Source organism: Thunnus maccoyii, chromosome 7 (assembly GCF_910596095.1).
Source record: "Thunnus maccoyii chromosome 7, fThuMac1.1, whole genome shotgun sequence".
Taxonomy (NCBI): domain Eukaryota; kingdom Metazoa; phylum Chordata; class Actinopteri; order Scombriformes; family Scombridae; genus Thunnus; species Thunnus maccoyii.
In genome coordinates this window covers 10,604,911-10,624,457 of record NC_056539.1, presented here as the reverse complement: position 1 = coordinate 10,624,457, position 19,547 = coordinate 10,604,911, and the positions used below count along the sequence as shown (strand labels likewise).

General features: G+C 39.1%; 2 protein-coding genes across 4 annotated transcripts; one reads left to right on the top strand and one right to left on the bottom strand.

The window, feature by feature from the left end:
* Window positions 1-709: 709 nt before the first annotated feature.
* Window positions 710-8,440, bottom strand: scamp4 (secretory carrier membrane protein 4). 3 transcript variants are annotated; one of them, XM_042416274.1, is made up of 7 exons: window positions 8,250-8,440; window positions 5,753-5,794; window positions 5,479-5,607; window positions 5,206-5,362; window positions 4,599-4,700; window positions 2,649-2,766; window positions 710-2,465 (listed from the first exon to the last, which is right to left on the bottom strand). In XM_042416274.1, exons 2-7 carry the CDS (start codon window positions 5,757-5,759, stop codon window positions 2,277-2,279), a joined length of 702 nt encoding a protein of 233 aa, XP_042272208.1. In that variant the 5' UTR covers window positions 5,760-5,794; window positions 8,250-8,440; the 3' UTR covers window positions 710-2,276. The 3 variants fall into 3 exon arrangements, with proteins under 3 accessions (XP_042272208.1, XP_042272207.1, XP_042272206.1); XM_042416273.1 differs by lacking the exon at window positions 8,250-8,440 and adding an exon at window positions 8,101-8,231; XM_042416272.1 differs by lacking the exon at window positions 8,250-8,440 and adding an exon at window positions 6,322-6,923.
* chaf1a (chromatin assembly factor 1, subunit A (p150)) lies at window positions 7,313-19,167 on the top strand. Its single transcript, XM_042416254.1, has 16 exons — window positions 7,313-7,637; window positions 9,016-9,063; window positions 9,688-10,346; window positions 11,040-11,102; window positions 11,290-11,534; window positions 11,683-11,764; window positions 11,870-11,938; window positions 12,071-12,288; window positions 13,344-13,512; window positions 13,736-13,816; window positions 14,496-14,597; window positions 14,741-14,981; window positions 15,948-16,104; window positions 16,446-16,767; window positions 16,936-17,020; window positions 18,271-19,167. The coding sequence occupies exons 1-16, from the start codon at window positions 7,574-7,576 to the stop codon at window positions 18,366-18,368; spliced, it is 2,703 nt and encodes a 900-aa protein (XP_042272188.1). The 5' UTR covers window positions 7,313-7,573; the 3' UTR covers window positions 18,369-19,167.
* Window positions 19,168-19,547: the final 380 nt, after the last annotated feature.

The window sequence follows — 19,547 nt, the reverse complement described above, 5'->3', positions numbered from 1 at the left end:
ATTTTTCTGTTAAAAAATTGTGTTCTAGCAATGCTTTAATATAAAAATTTCACTTTCATGTTTAGTCACAAGGGAATTAAGACAAGCTGCACAGCAACTATTGTTTTCAGTTTATTTATTCTAAAATAAAAACCCAGTGGGCTTGTTTGGTAAGTTTCAGAAATCACTCTTAGGTTTTTTTAGCTGCCCTCTCTCCTCTTCATCAGCCCTACTTTTCCTCCCAAGATTTAATGAGGTTTCTTCTCTTTTAGATTCGGCTGCTTTTGAGTTATTCTATGATGCTCACAGGCTTCTTTTTTTGTATCTCACACTCAGTTTCTTCGAACATCTCTCACTTACATTTCTGAGTAAATCCATGTCACAGCAGCATCTCTTCGCCTGGGTGAAAGACTCTACACTTTCCTCTTCTTCTTTTTTTTAACATAACAAAACCAACAGGGTTGACCAGACTGAATGTAAGTCCAGCGGTTGACAGGAGTCCAAATATTGTTCTGTCGAGACCTGAAGCCAAAGGTTTCTAGTCTTAATTCTATCAATCCTTCAATTAATACAAAGACTAATAAAAAAAATATAACACACACAGCATTTATATGAAAAGACAGTGTGGGAAACATTTAAGTAACAGACTTGTTGGTTGCCATTTTTCAGATTTTCACCAAATATCCAAACCATTAAAATATTTCTTATACATTCAACTAGGACAGACATGTGTGAATAAGAATATTTATTGAAATGTTGCAATATTTCAAGGTTACTTCAACATATCCATAATTTTGTCACTTATCAAATAACAGAGAAAAATCAAAATACTAATTTTGGCAGTTGGCCATGAAGGACACTTTTGTAACAAGGAAAGAAAAATTAATTCTTGTAGAACTATGAGTCAGGCACCTTCATAAAGGCTTTTTGACTAAATCATTGAGCCAAAAAAAACATAGTTGAAATGTTGTGCAGTAAACTGCACAGAAGCCACAATCATTGGTTTTTAGTCAGTGTTTAGATGTCTGTTGGAATGACAGTGAAATGAGTTGGTACATGAAATATCAGACTGCACTTAAACAGTCTGACTACTGTATATTTACATGCAAATTTCCACTTAATTGCTGATCCGTCTGCAAATGTTTATATTTCAGTCAGTCAGTTGGGATGTGTGTCTGTTTATAGAGTTTAAATGAGGTCAGTTCATTTGAAATAAGTAAATTATATCCTATGTCAGGCTGCATGCAAGCACACTGCAGTCACTTCATACAAAAATTCAGTCTATCTGGGTGAAAGTGAAAGTGACTGGAACATTGCAACAACTGATAAGGTGCTTTCACGGCAGGGCACTGACCACTAAAAGCAAACAGTGTGGCTTTGGAACTATACAAATTGAGAAATACTGAGGCAGAGGACACAATATCTACTTTGGGTGCACCTTTTTTTTTTTTCCAGTATCAAAATAATGGAAAGAAGCGAGTGTTATGGCACATCAGCGGACAGTGAGAAATCACAGAGGAGGATTATGCACCAACATCTTTTGAAATATTTCCACACATTGCTTCACTGAAGCACAAGTCAAGTTAAACACAAACATAGCATTAGTAAGGCGAAAGTCAAGCAAGACATTTTTCACATGCAAAAACTGCACGCAATAGTAAGGCGCATTTCAAGAAACTGCAGCCGAAGCAGGCGAGCATGACGATATAAAGCACAGCGAATCAAAAACAAACTGTCCTGCCAGAAAACGCATAAAACACAGATCAAAATCACGCAGTTTGCAGACTTTCCTTCGTTGCAAAAGAAAAAAAAAACCCTGTTTGTCAGCATACTACAATTTCTAGCATGCAGATCTGGCAGTACATAAAAGAAGAAGTCATAAAGGTCCATAAGGCACATGCCCTTCACGTACTGCTAACCTGAAGCTGTTCACACTTTTTTTGAGTTTCCAGTTGCATATTTGCAAGACAGTACATCTTCCTAAGCAAATTTCTTTTAAGCATAAAATTGTATTTCTGTCTCATTCACTTTAATACACTACATGTAAACAAAGTTTAAATGGAATGGCATATTTTAAAGATAAACCTCTACAACAAATGTAGGGCTTTAATGAGCTTTGCTAACAAAACTCTTCTGATAAATTATTTTATAACAATTCTGTCCTCTCACTCAAAAAAACCCCAAAACATCTATGCATTTTGCTGTAAGGGTGAATTGATATGATGTTTCGAAACACTCTCTTGTGCACCACAGACATGGCCAGCTATCTGTCTCCATCTAGAGGCCACTCTCAGCTATCACCAGTGGCTGTTGTCGGGATAGCTTGGCACTGCTGCCGGGTACTGTGGCAAGCTTGGGCCTTGAGCAGTATGAGCAACAGCGTTGAACCCAGCTTCCCTCACTGGTGCACTCTTCCACATCCCGGTGCTCCATTCTTCCTGAGCGCGCTCCAAACTCCCACCTCCGCCACGGTAGAGTCTGTGCACCTGCAGCATGCAAAGAAAGAGGACAAGAAGTGTTCATAATGTGTATTTGTGTCTGTTTTCAGGTGTCTGAGCAAGTTTATATGCATGTGGGGCAAAAACTAAATGCAAGAATATGTATGTGTGTGTGTGTGTGTGTGTGTGTGTGTGTGTGTGCGCGCATTTGCAGCGTACGTGTTCACTCACCTTAATGAGTACCAGTGCCATTAAAGCAGTCACCAGAGTGAAGAGCAGACTTGTGATTAGCATCACTATAGCGGAGCCCACATTTGTGCTGAAAAACATCACTGTCGCAATCCAGCCGCTTTGTGTTGGTGAGAGTGAGATGGAGTAGTATGGGTTAGTGCATCATATAGTATGCAATTAGCATAGTGGATTTAAAACAAATATCCAAAGTTACCTTTGTGCCATTAAGCAGTGAGGAAACAGATGCAGTGACAAACAGCATAATGACGATCAGTGTAATATTGATTTGTGACATCACAAGTGAACATTGTTATTATCACAAGCATAAGTTCAGTTATTGGACTTAAATATTACTCAGTTTTAGGAAGCTTGTGTTGAAAATTGCAGTAAAAATGACCTAAAAAGCAAACGGTCTCTCTGAGGATAAATGTAGCATTTTGACAAGTACATGAGAACGTACTCAAGGACATGAACTGTAACTCAACTTGAAATTACTTTGTTTCCAACCCTGCACTCAACACTGAACGACAATGATAAAAGTGTTCCACTAAAAAGGCTGAGAAAATAAAAATTTCAAAGAAAAACAACCCTTGTACATAACAATTAAATGTAGATATTATTCCTGCACAAAATGTAAATACACTGACTCAACAGTTTGTAAGGTGAACCGAACTACATCCATTGCAATAAAACCTTGTATTAAATGTAATTAAATCTTATCTTTATGACATTTATAATGTTGAGTTGTAGTCAGCACTCTGTCAGCTCAAAGACAGGCATTAGTTCAACTCTGTGGTGAATTGTGAGACTGCAGTTTATGGTAAATATCACTAAATCTACTGTCAATCTTATACTCAAAATACAATATCTCATAACATTTCTAGTGTATTTCAAAGTTCTGGTTTGAATCATTTTAAATGTACAGCACCAGTAAAAGTTTGGGCACAGCTTCCCATACCCTTGAATGAGAAAGTGTGTCCAAATTTTAGACTGGTAGTGACCATACTGTAAATAATCTACATTTCAAATTATTTACGATATTTTCATGCATTTCAACAATGAATCAATAAGCACATATAAAACCTGCCAAGCCAATATACTGTAAAATTAAAATATGACTTAAACTGTGCTAAGAAAGTGAGTCTGTAAATCCAAGAATTAAAATGTGAATTAATGTTGTAAATGTGTCAGAATGAGTCCAAAGTTTGAAATATATAGTACTGTAAGGATATGATCTAAATCCTAAATATAGTGTAAGTCTAAATGATATTTTGTACTAATGAGCCATAAATTCAGTTTTAGTTATGAAATAAGATGGAAAAATATGAATCAAATATGAATATGAATCAAATCAACCTGAGTTAAGTAACTACTTATATTAATTTAACTGGGCAGAGAAAAATAAATATAATTTAGACATCATTGCAGTTAAGCGCTTTAAAACCTCAAATCAAGTTAGTCAGAGTTTTAGTTTTTGGGGTTGATTATGTTGTTAAATATTGTACATTTAGCTTTTTTCTGCTATTACCATACCTTTATTCAAATGTTAAATAAAAAGTGTTAATGTTGTAGTTTAATCCTGTTTTCAATTAATCACCCACATAATAAAAATATTAGTTTTTATGTGCCCTAAAATGATGATAAAAGGTTTTCCAATGAAGTAAAGAACATTTTCTAAGAGCGTTATCTATTAAAGTTATTTAAAATGTAACTGCGGAATAAAGCATAGTTGCTTTGTATATATGTGAAAGATTTTAGAAACATGCTCTGAAATCATTTCAAAACAACTTTGTGAGAAACAATGTTGGCAAATGTTTCATGTGTCGAAAATGTGCTTAAAATCCAACGCAAGTGTCATGAGATAAGCCCTCATGACCCACTCCCTGATAAAAAAAAAAAACTGGCAGGCAACATGTGCAAAGTTTTGAGAGCTGGTTTGGTTCAACTCACCATGTTCCCCAGCCAGAGATTCCTATAGTCTGGATGAGGGCCAAAACACACTGGAGGAAGAAGATGAAGAAGAAGGCCATGAAGTTGAACGAGCTATCAGCCCTATGAACAAAAAAAAAGAAAAAAAAAGAAAGATAGCGAGAGAGAGAATACAACAGGATGACACAAATAAGCTTAGAGTTGAAGTTGAAGAGTTGAAGCTCTATATTTATTTCAATGTTGCTTCCTCCCACTGGTGTAGTTGCATGATGTACTCAACTGAACATAACGTAGAAAGGCTAGAAATGCTGGGTTCAAGTGCAAATCGTGAAGCTAGAAGCTCCTTTGCAGCAATCGTTTTTGGACTCATACATCAACAGCTCAATGTCTTTTCCTTGTGTTAAGAGTATTCATATTCTCACTTTTTACCAGACTACTCCCACCACAGAAAATGCAAAAGTTTGAATCAAAAAAGTGATTAAATATTAGGTACATAAGTTAGAAAACAAGCCTAAGTTGGTATAAAATGCTGGGTGGGGGATAAAACTTAAACAACATACATATCAAAATTCTGAAAGTAATTTAAGAAACGATTCTGCTTTGTGAGATTTATCATATGTTGACTAACCTGAAAGCTTTGTAGAGTGGTCTGAACCAGCATGTGTAACTACAGGGGCTGAAGAGGATGAGCCAGAGCAGAGAGAAGCCAAAGTTGGAGGCATATCCACCTCCAGCCCACCAAGCAATACACGAGATCACATTCATACACAGCGTGCCTGAATACACTGAAGAGGAGAGAGGACAGTGGAGATGTGAGGAGAGAAAAGGAAAGGAAGTAATCTTTTTTTAAACTGACAAGAAAGGGGAGAACTTCTGCTTCCACTCAGAAAGTAACACTTACTCATCCAAAGCATATAGACTCTGCGCACCAGCTGCTGGTGCTGAGCAGGAATTTCTTCCTCAATGTTGTGGTAAAAGCATGGTTTAATTCTCATGAACTTAGGCAGGGGAGGAAAGTTGTTCACTCGCTCTGAAACAGAAAGTTAAGTGTCACCACAACAGTACAGTCGTAGCAGTTCACATTTTACATTTAAATATTTGACAGCGTGCCTGAACACACTGCAGAGAGAGTGTAACTTCAGATAGATAGATAGACAAGGTTTTATGTGACATACCTGCCATTGTGAAGTCTGCACTCTTTCCTGGAAAATACAAATCTAGAGAAATGGAAATCAGCAGTTAGGCAGCAGTAAACACTCACATTGACACCATTCCGGTCAGGAACACCTTTTTCTTTCAAATCTTTTACTGTGCATTACATAATTATGCATAGCTTGTTTTGAAATGGCATATGGCTAGAACGAGAGTGTTAACAATTTACAAAGCTAATGCTTAACTTTCAACCAGTTGAAGTTGCGTTACTCGTGGCTTGTTTTGGCTGCACATTCTCAATTTCGATCAAACAAGTTACCTTATACAAAGATATTAAATTCATTATATTTCTTTTTAACTATACCACTTTTCGATGTCATCACATGTTAACGTTATGTGTGGTATTATACAGTAGGTAGCAGCTAAAGAGTGTTGTTAGAGAGCTGGGTCGTCCAGCAGAGATGAGCTGTAGTGTCTCTATCTACCGCTGTTGATTCATTTGACTAACTGGCTGGCAGTTGACGAGGAGCGAAAAGACTGTTTAAAGCAAACCGAGTCACCGTAAAACATCATAAAGACACAGAAACATTACCGGGAGACCGTTTATCTCTTCACGTTTCCGTCGACAACCACAGGGGTCCGGGAATCATTCAGGATGCGCTTTTTCGACCCCATCAAGCATACTGCGGCTGCGCTGCACCGTTGCACTCTGTAGTTCCAAACCGTTTGTATTCAACACGCTCGGGCGCCTTAAGAACTACAAGTCCCAGGATTCATGTGAGCGGTAAACGGGAAACGCGTGACTCCAACATGACACCGTTCTTACTTCGGATCCCGGGATCCCACCCATGAATATAAACATGCTCATTCTGTAAACAGTTTAGGACAGTCCCTTATCATATTGGAGCACACAATTGCAACCCTTTTCTTTTTGTAAGAATTTATCTAGGATTTTTATTTTCAACATTTGACAACTTCATTTATCCACAAAAGCGTGGGTGGTGAGAATTAGTAACAAAATATACTTTTGTCTCTCAAAATGTGTAAAGCAATATTTGAATTAACAATATATGAACGTCTTGGGAATGTCGTGTACTATGCCCAACTAATGATAACTGTAGTTGAGTGAAGAATCATGCACGAGGAACCGGCATCGTCAAACTTCACTCCGACTCTTTCCTTTTATTGCACTATCCCACAACATGGCAACCCTGACTCCAGAAAGTCAAACTCCGCGGCCAATCAGAAAGCCCAAAACATCAGCGAGAAGGCGTGCCCGTTGACGTACATCTGTCGTTGTTTGGTTTAGAGCACAGGGTGTTCCGGGTCGGGGTTGATAGTATTGTTTATTAAAAAAAGAGTATATTACGCAACTGTATGAAATGAGCTCAAGAAATATCGTCTTTCTGATTAAAAAATTCAATGTCACGTAATATTTGTAATTCAACGTCCGCTAAGGATATTTCAAAGCACTTTATGACAATGAAAGGCGGTGCAAACGTGCAACGCAGTTGTACAAAACAAGCGCCTCCACCATTGATAGTAGCTTGGCTCTGACCAATCAGCGACGGTTATTGATGGACGTGACACACTCCCGCCAATTCCGACTGAGGAGCGCGAGGCAGGCAGCGGGGTAAACCAAGGGAGTATGTGGGAGATGCGGAAAGTTAATGCGCTATGGTTTATGTGAAATAAATTGGAAATACATGTCGTTTGAACAACAAGTCTAGATTCGATTCATAATCGCGGGCATTCTCGGGTGTTTACACGATCTGCCCCGTTGTTTTGAAGTCGGTTCACCGGAGAATATTGCTAACTAGCGGGGCCCCGGGTTAGTGGTTGGGATGCTGGCGGCGGAAAACCCATCCGTGGACGGACATTTGGCAGCATCGACTCCCCGCAGAAGAGGTAATGCTAATGCCACGTCTAGCAGGCTGGCACATAGTCCTACCAACTTACCAAAGTGTTTATTATTATTATTGTTATGTAGACGGAGTATGGTATACTTATAAAGCGAACATAAAACGACGTCAAACGGAGTGACAGTAAAGTTAAATCTGACGCTAACAACCCCGGTTTCCCCTGACCACAGACCGTTAACGTTCGCTGTTGTCATCGTTACGAGCCAAATGTTAACTGATATAACCGCTAACTTAATACAAAACTCTGCCGCTAACGTTTCAAACATGGCAGCTACCAGTTGTATACAGCTAACTTGGCTACTGCCTGGGTGCAGTTGCTAATGTAATCATATTAGTATCATGTGAAAACGTAGCTAAACGTCCCATGACAAACAATATCGTCATGTTAAAGTTGGGTCTCAACCTATTAGTAACGTTAGCAGTTATTTTCACATTCAGGAGACCCTTACCATTGCGTTAAAAATCTTAAACCTAGTGGCTTGCACTACAATTGATGTGCTAGCTCATAGCTCTCCGGGGTGCTTAGCAGAGCTGCTACTATGATTAGCGTCCGTGAATTGGTTAAACATTAGCATGAAAGCTGTTCTCATAGGTGAACCTCCAGAGCTGCTCAGTTGTCTTCGCTCTCTCACACATCCGAGCCTCTTGTGGCTGTAGTATGTGCATCATTTTCCCGTGGTTTGTTAAGTTTTCAGTGTTGTGGTCGGGCAGGCAACCCTCGCCTGTCAGCCCAAAGGTGCGTGCCCACTGCGGACTCGGCCGGGCCTGCTGCACCGTCTGATATACCGGTTGGCGGGAGAGCAAACCAAACACAACCATTAACGTGACGTTTATTACAATATTGCAGCGGCAGCACACCAACGTTGGAAACTAATGTGTCATTAATGCAGCACATGAAGATTGATACTGAGAACGTATTTGTCATTTGACAGAGTTTTACATTAATACTTATGCGTTTCGTATTTTAGGAAGGCCTACAGTTCAGGAGCTACACGGTCGTGTGGTTATTACAGTACTAAACTAATGCTACGTTGCCACACTAGGGCGAAAGCCGAGTTTTTATTTCTTTAGATGTTTGTTGTTCACCTAGGTTTTATGATTTCCAACATAGTAAGTCAAATGAGTTATATACTGAAAGGTTGATTTGCAGTGGCTGTCACTTTAAGTCAGCACTGCCCTTTCATCTGCTACCAAAAGCTTCAACTGTTACCACAACAGGTGTCAGTTCCACAGTTGTCAAAACTGTCAATGATTGATTTTTCTGTGACCAATTTCTGAGCAAGTTCATTATTCCAAACTTGAATATTTTGAAGCACAGTTTTGCGTGAAGTACTACTTTCTGATGATGTTTCTGTTCTTTGCAGGTATGGCTTGTAAGTCAAACAACAATGCCAACAAGAAACTTGTACAAGGTAAATATAAACTTTTATTTTTATTTTTCAAGAATTTTTGACAAAATTGAAAGATTATCTATCTGTATCTAAGAGTCGGAAATTGTCAGATAATATTGATGATAATCTATTTTAGAGGGTTGATCATTTTAATACTGGCCATAACCATACCTTACATCTTCAGCACCCTTTAATGATTACTCCACCTTTACATATTCATTATGTTCGCTTAATTATTACCACTATTGTGTATTTTTAATCATATCCTCAATGTGTTTGGTGTTATATTGACATAGTAGTACATGCACATGTGTGGAACAGCCAACCCAACTAATACACATAAGAATTACACAAGTTCACATAAGCTGCCAACAAGATGGTTGTAGTTTCCCTCTATAGTTATGAGATCTGAGTGCATTAAACTTAAACTTTTGTTGTCACTGACATTACTTTACATAAACACATTAATGAACAATTATAAATGACTTCTATTTATTTAATTTGTTGTAACCTTAGTGAATTTTTGTTGCTGTTGAATAGCATTTTTATGAACAACTTTGCAATAGCCCTATCACCTGTTGCACATGGACAGATGCAACACAATAGCCATTGATGGTGACTTAGTATTTTGTGTTCTGCATGCAGCTCGTCTCCCATTCAAGCGCCTGAACCCTGAACCTAAAGAGAACCAGCCGCCTAAACGCCCCTGTGAACATTCCTGCCCTGAACAAGGAGTCTTAGACAGGGAGAATAACGACGAGTCCTCTCCACCCCCTGTGTGCAACGGACCACCCTTGGTTAATGGTCGCGGGCCCCTTGATGGCTTCCTCAGCCGCAGGCGTCCTGCAGGCTCAGATGAGAACATGGTTATAGATCTTACTGACGAAAACACGTCATCTCCTGTAAAGTGCCTTGTTTTACCAGCTCCTGACTCTCCCTGCCGCCCAACAAAAGACAAGCATCAAAGCAAAGACAAAACCACCTCTCCTGGGAAATCCAGTAATGTCGATCACACTCCTAAAACACACACTTTAGACTGCATAGAAGTCAATAATGATGAAGGAGACGAGGATGAGGACGAGGAAGAGGAAGAAAAGGAAAAAGATGGGAATGAGACAACATCTGTCTCTCAGCTTGACACAACGCAGGATTCTGACAGTGAGCCAGAGGAGCAGAATGAGTCAGGAAATGTTTCCAGTCTGGGAAACAGGTCCATGCTGTCAGCTTCATCAGTCAGCTCCATGTCTGAAAGCTCACCAGAGAAGTCCAACACTGATGACCCTACACCCACTACTACGCCTACAGTATGTGCAGCTCCCATTTTTTGCTTTTTGTTCAATCCTGTAATACAAAATGTCTATCACAATATTATTTCCTAAGAAATTATATGCTAATGTATCTCAAAAATCATACAAAAATGTATTTCAATGCACAGCATGGTAATACACTGTATGATGAAATGATTTAAACAATAAGCTGTTTGTTGTTTCACACTCAGATTTCAGAGATTTTGATTAGCATTTGCTTCCTGTCAGTGATTTAATAGACTTTTGTGACATGTTAACCCTATAGTATATTTTACTTGATATTTTCCTGAGCATAAAATTCAATAAATAATTTAGTTTTTATTTTTATCACATGAGAGTTGGACAATATTGAGGACAATCAAATATCTCTATTGATAGTGTCACAGTGTTTTGAGGATGTCTGTAATGTTTTTAGATGTGTTGTAGATATTTATGCACAATAACATCAGTATTGGACTAATCAAATTCCACTCCTAAATATAACAATTTCAATTTTACAGCAATATTTTACCCAGTTAAAATCGCACAATGAGTGCAGAAATTAAGTAATTAAAAAAGTGATGTCAATAAATTGAAAAGACAAGTTTCATTTAAATATAAGGTAATGACTTTCTTTAGACTGGAAGACATTGTATCAAATCATTCGGTCAGTCATTAGAGTTGTTTTTTTTGTTTGTTTTTTCTGTATAGGAGCCAAAGAAAACCCCCAAGATACCAGCAGATCAGAAAAAGATGAAAAGACGCTCATTAAAGGTGAGACATTTGATGTATACACTACAAGCTGGGGTTGAAGTCTGTCTCAGACTCCCTTGCTGATTCATAAATCATTCATTGCATAGCTTTAAAACATAACCTGTTTTGTCATATTTCTTACACAATTGATCATTTATTAAAACCACCATTTAAAGGGAAAACTGATGATGAATTTTTGTTATTGTAGAGTTTACAAGAACAAGAGGAGAGGCTTCGGCTGCGACAGGAGAAGGAACGACAGAAGGAAGAGGCTAAAGCTGCAAAAGAGAAAAAGAAAGAAGAGGCTCGCAAACTAAAGGAGGATCGAGAAAGGGAAAAACGTGAGAAAAAGGAAAAAGATGAACGAGAGAGACGAGAGAAAAAAGAGAAGGAGGAGAAGGAAAAGGCAGAGAGGTTAAAAGCAAAGGAGGAGCTACGGAAATCAAAGCTAGAGTGAGTCACGCAAGATTTCTATGATTCTAAAGTCTTGACGTATCCTACTGACATGTTTTGAGTCCCACAAGTCAGTGTTGGTTAAAATGTGATAATATTTATTTTGGTGAATTTGTTTTCTGAATGTTGTGCTTTAAACTCGCTTCAGGGCTAAGCTTGAAGAGAAACGGAAGAAGGAAGAGGAGAAGCGAATGAAGGAAGAGGAGAAACGGTTGAAAGAAGAGAAAGATGTGAGTTTATGTTGAAAGGTGTTGGTGGGCGCTAGATACATGCTTCAAGTTTGCAGTGGATTATTATACCAGATAACCTGTTAACCAATGTCTGTCTGTTTATAGCGCTTCAAAGCTGAGAAAGGAGAAATCACAAGGTTTTTACAGAAACCCAAGATCCAACAGGCCCCAAAGGTTGGTTGATCTCTCACTTTATAACAGAAATCATTTTGATTTAGGCAGGTGTCAAAGATCAATTACACAATGAAGTATTGAGTTAACAGTTTTATCATAACTGCAACTTCTTTGCTTTTGTTGCGGTTTCAGACACTTGCAGCTGCATGTGGGAAGTTTGCTCCATTCGAGATAAAAGAAAACATGGCTCTGGCACCACTGTGCCGGGTTCAGTGTGAGGACTCTGTTCTAGAGGAACTAGACCAGTACCTGCGGAACCCTGGTGATAACCTGAGTGGACTAAAGGAATGGATCGGACGAAAACCCCGTTGGTCAGGCCCCACTCAACCCAGACAGACAGACTTGCTCAGGTGAGACTAGTAATAGTGTTTTTCCTAGTTTGCCTACCCTGCCTCCAGCATGGTTGCCCATGTCAAGGGACCTGCATCGATGACAGACCTAATAAGGGTCAGACCTTTGAAAAATCCTCCGCAAGAACAATTGGGAACAGCAATTTAAATGTTGTTCTCTAATGCATTTCATTGCCTGCCACATTATATTAACCTGTTGGAACTTAATATTGGGTAATAACATTACTTCTCTTTAAATGAAATCTCAGTTGAATCTGTCTCTTGATGATTCAATACTGACCCCTGTAGGCATGAAGGCTGACTCTGAAAAGTTTGCATCTTGCTCCTTCATGAAGAAGACAGCTGTAGCCAGTTTGAATTCACTGCTGTAAACAATGGATTTCAATGGCAACCCAGCCAAAAAAAATATCTAAACATCTGTAGAAACTTCTTAAACCCCTCCTGCATTATAATCCATCTCTTCACTGTTTTCATCTGTGTGTTCCAAACACTCAAACACTACTCCGACATCGCTTCCTCATAGCTTCAAAGCTCTGCTAGAAGAAGTGTATTTAGGGATTCATTGAAGGACTGAATGGTATTGAAAAGTTTTTCTAATATTTTGCCCCCTTCATTTAGGCTATGTAAATGGGATGGACAAAAATTAGAATCACCTTTTCAATATAACACAGTCTAGTACAACAGCAACACCGGATACAAAGTACAATTATCACCTTTTTGACGGTCATAAGTGTCATAAAAGTAGAATTCACAGCATGGCAGAGCTGTTGTATTATATTGCATTAGATTGTACAGGTCTACCTAATAAAGTGACCAGTGAGTCTGTTTTACTTTTACGTTTTCAAACAAATATTATCAGCAATTGAATATTGGCAAAAAAAAGCCCTTCGTAAATGTCCCATCAGCCTTCCATCTGGACTTAAGTGAGATAAACCACAATAAATAAAATTAGTATTTTTAGCAGTTATTTGATGATTTGTGTAGATTTTAGATTGATTTCCCTGTGGGGTTACCGTTAACCATTCTGTCTCTCCACATGTGCTGTTTTTTCTCAGGGAGTGTATAGCAGTGGACAGGCCCAAACCAGATGGCGTGCCAGACCGTAAACGATACGGATCCATGAAGCTGTTGCAATTTCATGAGAACTACCGTCCAGCGTACTGGGGCACCTGGAGTAAGAAGAGTTCACACATCTCACCGCGCTGCCCCCTCAGACAAGACAAGGTAAACTGATTTTATTTTATCAGTTTGTTCAGTTTGTCACCCCAGAAATACGATGTCCCAATAGTAATAAGCATGGCATGCTTTTTTTAAAATGGATATTGAAATTGATAATACTGGCATATCTCTTTCGATAATCTTCTAGCTTTGATATTTATTTGCATTTTATCCCAGACGGTTTTATTTGAGTAACTGTGACACTAACAGCTGTGCTCTGTCACCACAGGATGTGTTGGACTACGAGGTGGACAGTGATGAGGAATGGGAGGAAGAGGAACCAGGAGAGTCCCTCTCACATAGTGAAGGGGTGAGTTTCACTGGAGGGTGAAAATATTTTATATTTAATATTCCTTTATTTGTTCTCTTTTTTATGAAGTATCTACACCAGCTCCCAGTACAATAGCTTAATGTACCTGCAAATGTATGAGTATGTTCCTACAAACTGAATGTAATTAGCATTATTGCTAACCAAAGCATACATTTGATGGATTTCCCAAGTCTCGGGCAGCCACTGGTTTCCATTTCTTTCAATACACCATAACAATCAACTTGTAGAGCCTTGAAACTGGCAGAGCAGTTGCAAGTGTATGAGGTCATGTTGTCATGAAATCCAACTCAGTAAACATGGATATTTTAAGTATAGTGAGAATTTTGTTGGTCCTTGCATTAAAGGTTGTTGTTTGGCTGCTGACTCCAAAATCTCTAAATTTCAAACAACACCTTCTCTGCTCACATCTACATGCAGCAATTAATGTAACTTGAAAAAAATGAATTACAATCAGAATAATCAAAACCTATAAAATATTGTTAGTGTCTTTTTGTGAATGTATTGAGAGCTTGACAGTAAATCAGCTTTAGTTTCTTGAACTGTAGAAAGCAACAACGTACACGGTTATGTTAATCTTGCGTCTTCAAAGCAGGAATGTAGTATGAACAAGGAGACAATTTTACTTTTTAAAAGACTTTGAACTGTTTATCATTTTCAGGAGGATGAGGAGGAAGGAGGTGAAGATGACAATGACGATGACGACGGCTTCTTTGTTCCTCATGGCTACCTTTCGGATGATGAAGGGGCACTGGAAGAATGGGTATGAAGGGAGCTGCAATACAAACGTTGATTTATCTCCTGCTAGACAATAGTTGTTTGGATTTTCTCTTCTTGTTTCAAAATACTCGGACAATGTTTCTGCTTCCTGTTTGCACCACTGTTAACGCACATGTAACCTCCCAGGATGGTGGCGATGCGGAGAAGCAGAAAATGCAACAGAAGCTGAAAGCAAGGGAGTGGGATGAGCTGATGTCCACAAAGAAGAAGATGAAGGTGCTGGAGCCAGTGGTGAGGGGCTGCGTCTGGGAGGGAGAAGGACCTGGCTCTGAGCTCTTCCAGCCCTACGCTGTGTGTCTGGTGGAGCCTTTACCGAAGCCAGACACCACCCCCAGCCCAAAGGAGCTGTCACAAAGAGAAGAACAATGTAAGCGTGTGTGTGTGTCACGTGATTCACTTGTATACATGGATGAAAGCTGGTGAGCAGCCGCCCTTTGGTGATGATCTATCTGGGTCCTTGCAAACGAAGCGGGCTTCTCAGCCATTGGGCTGTGGGTGACTGACTTTGTCTGCAGTTTTCTGTTTTTTCTGGCTCTGTTGGCTTGAGTTGCCCTTATCAGCGGACAAAACCTTACAGTGCCAGTTGCAACTTTTTATCTGACATATTCCCTTTGTATTTTGACCACGTGGCAAGTTTGTTGAATCAAATTGTCAGCAGCTTGAAATGGTTGGCTAGTTTGTTTTTGTGTTATTTGTTATTGTGCATCCCTGTTCAGCCTGATGGTGCTAGCAATTGAAAGTGTTTTGTCAACATATTATGTATATTGTGTGCTAAAATTGAGTGAGGTCATGCATTTACTACCTTATTTTGGAAGCGTAAAGGTGGTGCTACACCAAAGTATGATGACCTGGTTCTATTCCCTTTATCAAGTGGAGGGAAACTCAGAAAAACTAAACTGATTAATTGTTTTGGTGGCTTTGTCATCAGCTGCTAGAAATGTCAATAGTAACTGTTAATTTCTTGTGTTTGTGTGTTTTTCCTTTTTTTCTAGGTATACTGTTAGTTATTGTTACTGTTATCATTAATGCTTGCTACCATATTAATGTTATTTTAATTGGTCCACCTTTCTATAGGTATGTCTACTTTAAGGTGTTAGATTTGATAGTAACAGGAAATTGGAAGGAAACTTTGGGGAGGGAAGTTCACTAGTATACAAAATAAAAACTTTTTTTTATAGTGGAATTAGATGAACTCTTAATAAATACATTTTTATTCCCTGTAAGGTATTCATTTAAGTTTCAAGTTACCATTTTAAAAGGCCTTTTTTTTGGCTTATTCATGAGTTAATGACGCGTCACTTTAACAACTCTTTAATGCTCTTTTCGCTCACAGTACTCGCTCAGCTGCTGCCTCTGCTGCACGGCAATCTCAACAGCAGCAAAGTGATCATCACTGAGTTTCAGGAGTTTTGTCGTCAGCAGACCTCCTCCTCTTCATCACCTCCTGAACTGTCCAGCCCTCAGAGCCCCGCAGACAACATTCCCACCAGGTAAAACTTATTTGGTGATAACAGTTTATTTGTAAATATGTGATATAGTGCTTCACAAATAACTACTATTGTAATTATATTTACCAACTACATCACTATATTCAAATGATCGATCTGGGAGTTTTATATTGTAAATAATTTGGTGTGGACACGATGAGCTCGACCTGGGTTGAATCAGTTAAAGTCTATATATGGACCCTGCTAGTCACATGTTAAATAACGTCAAAACATCTGTTTGGCCACTCGGATACATTGTACAGATGTACAGCCACTGCACATCTTATTCTTATGAATCTTTTGACTTCAATTTAAATGACTTTTTTACTTCCTCCTTTCATCAGAATACAGCTGAAGCGCCTCATCAAGAAAAACGCTGTTTATGAGAAGCGTTCGACTTACAGACGCTGCTGCTGGTACGTGCATACAGACACTCTGTCCCGTTTTGGCCTGGAGGCTCTTCCAGTGCCCTGCCAGTGGACCTACCTCACCACAGGAGCTCGAGAAGAGTCCCGTGAAGAACCCCAGGCAGCCACAGGCTCTCAGGGAAACTCTCCTACTACACCTCAGACCTCCTCCACCACATCTTCATCCTCCAACAAAAGGAAGAGCACAGGCAGCATGTCAATCACCAAGTTCATGAAGAGATGTGCTGACCCTGAGCAGGTAGAAAAACAGATTTTCACCCACTTCAGTGTGACATTTTAGTTAATTTTGTATTAAAGTTAGCATCCCTTTTTGGTCCAGATTATCATCTCATGAAAATCTGCTTTTCACAAGTAAAGTGTAGCTTATTACTGTATCAAATGGTCCTAACATCTCTGCCTTTGCCAGACGGAAGCAATGGAGGCAGACGGTTTTCAAGCTGACACTGAGGATGACGATGAGGAAGATTGTATCATCATCTCTGCACCGAATGGTGAGTTATGAAGGAGGAATAAAAAGCTCTCAGTTTTTAATCATAACTCCCAGATTCAGACCACTTAAAGTTTTGTATCATATATGTATGTGAAAAAGATTTCAGAAATTACTGGCACTTAGACCAGTTCTGTGATGGAGTCAGATATTATGGCCCTAATAGGTTGCAGAAGAGCCAACGCAAACACCTCTCAAATATCAATGCGTAGTACAGCCCTCAAGCAAGCTGATGGTTGATCTTGAAACAGAGAAGGAAAATAACCCAGAAATGTTATACAAAACAAACACGGACATGTCCAAAGGACCCCTGCATCTTCACCTAAAGGCATTTTCTGACTAGCAGTTCTAGCTTTGCTGTTCTGGTCTCAGAGGCACTGGCTTTTTTTTTTTTCTTTTTTTTTTTCTTTAATTAAATTCAGTAACCACAATGAAATACAGACCGAGTAATGTGTTTCAGTTTCAGTTCAGTTTTCCTCTTATGCTCGCACCTCTCTCTCTCCTTCGCTTTCTCTCACTATTTTCTCACTTATGTTCTAATGAGGTAGTGATGCTTTTAGTTTCATCTCCTTTTTTTATCAAGTATCCACAATGAAACACAGACCAAGTTAAGTTCTTCTGGTTTCAGTTCAGTTTCACCTTTATGCTCACCCCTCTGTCGGCTTCAATTATTTTTTTAATTAGGTTGTGAATCTTTTAATTGTATTTTGGGAGGATAAATGGAGGGAGCTCATGCCTGAACCAAAACATGCTGATTTATGCACAGAGACGTGAACCCACAAACTGACTACATCTAGCAATGGGAGACTCTCTGTCTTACTACCTTTCCAGAGTACACACTGATGAATTGTGAAAGAGGCAATTTCATTAGGTGTGCTGTAGATTCTGAGGAGTCATCCACAAATGAGAGTCTGACTTAAGTGTAGCCCAGAGAAACATGTTCAGCCTTTAAATGAGAAAGATAAAAACCACTCATGTCTTTGCATGAAGGACCTAGCCGCAGCTTTAGCTCAGTATAAAGACTGGAAGTGAGAGGAAACGACCAGCCTTACTCTGTACAAAGTTTAAAAAATATCAAGTTTGCTAATTGACACTTTGGATCCGACTTGTTTGATCCATACACAAATATATGTAAACCATTACAATTTGTGGTTTTGGGGCAGGGGGTTAGGGGAACACTGCAATCTAGTTTTAAAATGCTGAATTGTTATTTTCATAATTTAAATGAAACCTTCTGCAACATTTACTCTGTAGGCTCAACCAGTGAGGGAGATGGCCTGATGGAAGTCACCCCCTCTGATGAAGCTGCTCTCCCAGTGGCCAGCGCCGCTCCTACACTTGCCACTGCCTGAGGACAGGACAGGCCCTCACCCTGTCTCTGGTCATCTAGGGAACCCTGCACCTGCCTCTACCCCAACGCCCATCTTTCCTTCATTAAATTCCTCCCTCCAGGGTCTAAACTCTACTGTGTCCAAGACAGAATCAAGCAAGATGAAGCACAGCACTCTGATACAGGCAATTCACAGCAGGTCACGCTGGTGTCTGCTCAGTATTATGAGTTCCCTGTCACCTAATTGTGAGTGTCAGGTCCCATCTTGCCTGTAAAATGTAGTCGTGCGTAAAATCAGAGTGCCTGATTTGAGTATTAAGGGCAGATTTGACCAAATGATCATTAACTATGTGTCTGATTTTTGCATTGACGTTTCAGTCAGGCATGTGTGTTGTGGGCATCTGCTTTTGCTACAGCAGATTGGGTTGAACAGAAGAAGAAAGAGCAGAACAGAAATGTCCGATTGTCATGACAAGAAGCATCCAAGACATCAAGAACAGCATTATTTACGGTTTTGGAAATGTTGACTTCATTATGTTATTGGATTTCTAAGTATCTGGTCATGTTTCTAAATGTATATAGTTTACCAGAAGTTAGGGTTGGGAAATAAGAGGCTACAAGTCCCTCTGTACATTTCCCTTTGTGCATTTATTCTGCAATTTCTAATTCTGACAACTCAATGGAGTAGTTGCTAGATCTGTACCTGTACAGTTAGGTCCGGTGTCATGTTTTATAAATATGTATTTTCTGTTTGTTTTGTTGTTTTTTTTTTTTTCAAGAATACTTGAACAGGATAAATTCATTAAACATGAATAAAAGTACTGCACTTTTATATACCATTCATTCCACACCCTCCATCTGGGATCCCTTGGTAGCGTGAAACTAACATATCACGGTTTTAACAGTTGCTAATATTTCCTATCAATAACTGAACTGTTTTGTTTAAGAGGAGATGCTGTTGTCCTTGAGGCTGCTCAACAGTGCTTGTTGTACATTAAGATTTTTCCATCATTTTATTACATTTTATTGTTTCACCTCTTTGAATAACAGCAGATGTAATTGGGCTTCTTTTTTTTTTTTTAATTTTATTTTTTTACATCAACTAACGAAAGACTGTTAAACGATAACAAGGTCTAAATCTGCTCTGCACATCTGGGCACTGCAATTTTGGTGATGCTTTATTTGACAGGAAATTTCTGGA

Bases quoted from the DNA above. Each gene is read 5' to 3' on its own strand.
- chaf1a (XM_042416254.1), top strand. From the start codon at position 7,574: ATGCTGGCGGCGGAAAACCCATCCGTGGACGGACATTTGGCAGCATCG. The intron at 11,765-11,869 runs GTGAGTTTATGT...GTCTGTTTATAG, and splicing joins GGTTGAAAGAAGAGAAAGAT to CGCTTCAAAGCTGAGAAAGG. The intron at 14,982-15,947 runs GTAAGCGTGTGT...TTTCGCTCACAG, and splicing joins GTCACAAAGAGAAGAACAAT to TACTCGCTCAGCTGCTGCCT.
- scamp4 (XM_042416274.1), bottom strand. The intron at 4,701-5,205 runs GTTAGTCAACAT...TTTTGTTCATAG, and splicing joins CCACTCTACAAAGCTTTCAG to GGCTGATAGCTCGTTCAACT. The intron at 2,466-2,648 runs GTGAGTGAACAC...TGCATGCTGCAG, and splicing joins TGGCACTGGTACTCATTAAG to GTGCACAGACTCTACCGTGG.